The 1,385-nt window shown below is 33.6% G+C and overlaps 1 protein-coding gene across 1 annotated transcript; it reads left to right on the top strand.

The window, feature by feature from the left end:
* Positions 1–205: 205 nt before the first annotated feature.
* On the top strand, positions 206–733 carry LOC123224029 (disease resistance protein RPV1-like). The gene has a single exon (XM_044647507.1). The coding sequence runs from the start codon at positions 206–208 to the stop codon at positions 731–733; it is 528 nt and encodes a 175-aa protein (XP_044503442.1).
* Positions 734–1,385: the final 652 nt, after the last annotated feature.

Raw genomic sequence — 1,385 nt, forward strand, 5'->3', positions numbered from 1 at the left:
TCAGACAAGGCGTGCGAGGTATTAGCTATATTAGACGCCACAGAAGGTTCAAGACGTAACATTGCAGATTAAGCGAACCTACTTTCCTGATTGATTTTTTTGAGGAAAAATATTATTGTTTGAAGTAGGAAAAATATTATTTTTTGGAGGAAAACTTTATATTGCCAGATGGTGCTGGTTAATTTTGCAAAGTGATTGAAGTAGGATGGCTTCTTCTTCTTCTTCGTCTACTACTGTTGAAGTGAAGAAGCATGATGTATTCCTCAGTTTCTGTGGTGTTGACACCCGCAACACTTTTACCAGCACTTTATGTGGAATTTTGAAGAGTAGAAGTATAAATGTTTTCATTGATGACGAACTTGAGAGAGGAGAACATATATCTTCATCTCTTATGAATGAAATTTCAGATTCCATGATTTCGGTTATCATTTTCTCGGAAGGTTATGCATCTTCAAGATGGTGTCTGGAAGAACTTGTGAAGATTTTGGAGTGCAGGGATACGCAAAAACAGGGGGTAATACCAGTTTTCTATCATATCTATCCATCAGATGTAAGGAATCTAACTGGAAATTTCGGAGAGGGATTTAAAAAGCTTGTAGAAAGTTATGATGAGGAGAAGTTAAAGAGGGTACAAATGACAGAAGAACAATTTAAAGATATGGTGCTGCAGTGGAAGAATGCTTTGACTGAAGCAGCTAATATATCCGGCCCATCAACAGAAGAGATCCCGTAATTTTCTACCCTTTCATTTCGTTCCTTGTAGTGTCAGTTCATTAATTTATTTTCACATTACATATAACAGTTTGTTCATTTTTGTTAGATTTTTTTCCATCTTTTAAAGCTTTATTCAAATAGAACACTTTGTTCTTCATTTTTGTTAGGTTCGATTATGGTTTGTATGTTTTGGAACTAAATGATCTAAATATTATAAATTCTATCACGAATAAAAGATTTCGAGAAGAAATTAATCCAAGATTACTTTGGCATCATCGTTTTGGTCACATAGGAGAGAACAAAATAATGAGATTGGAAATAAGTGGAATTTTGAATTCATTGGGTTCTAAACCCTATCCAACTTGTGAATCTTGTCTTCAAGGAAAACTGACTAAATTATCCTTTAAAAATAAAGGGAAAAGATCTAAAGAACTATTGGAACTTATACATTCTGATGTACACGGACCATTTGGTGAAATGGCGAGAGGTGGTATCAATAACAAGTATAATCCTTATAAACTTAAACATAGTGATTGATTAAAAGGTTTTATCATAGTCAATGTCATACTTGATTTCAACGAACGACGACTTAATTAGGTCATCATGTTGGAAGAATCCAATTAAATCTTAGACTTGATAGTTAAGTTGAAGGTTTTGTTATTTAGTCTCAT

Source organism: Mangifera indica, chromosome 8 (assembly GCF_011075055.1).
Source record: "Mangifera indica cultivar Alphonso chromosome 8, CATAS_Mindica_2.1, whole genome shotgun sequence".
Lineage (NCBI taxonomy): Eukaryota > Viridiplantae > Streptophyta > Magnoliopsida > Sapindales > Anacardiaceae > Mangifera > Mangifera indica.

What these genes read in the sequence shown, in the direction of transcription:
- LOC123224029 (XM_044647507.1), top strand. Translation starts at nt 206, where the DNA reads ATGGCTTCTTCTTCTTCTTCGTCTACTACTGTTGAAGTGAAGAAGCAT.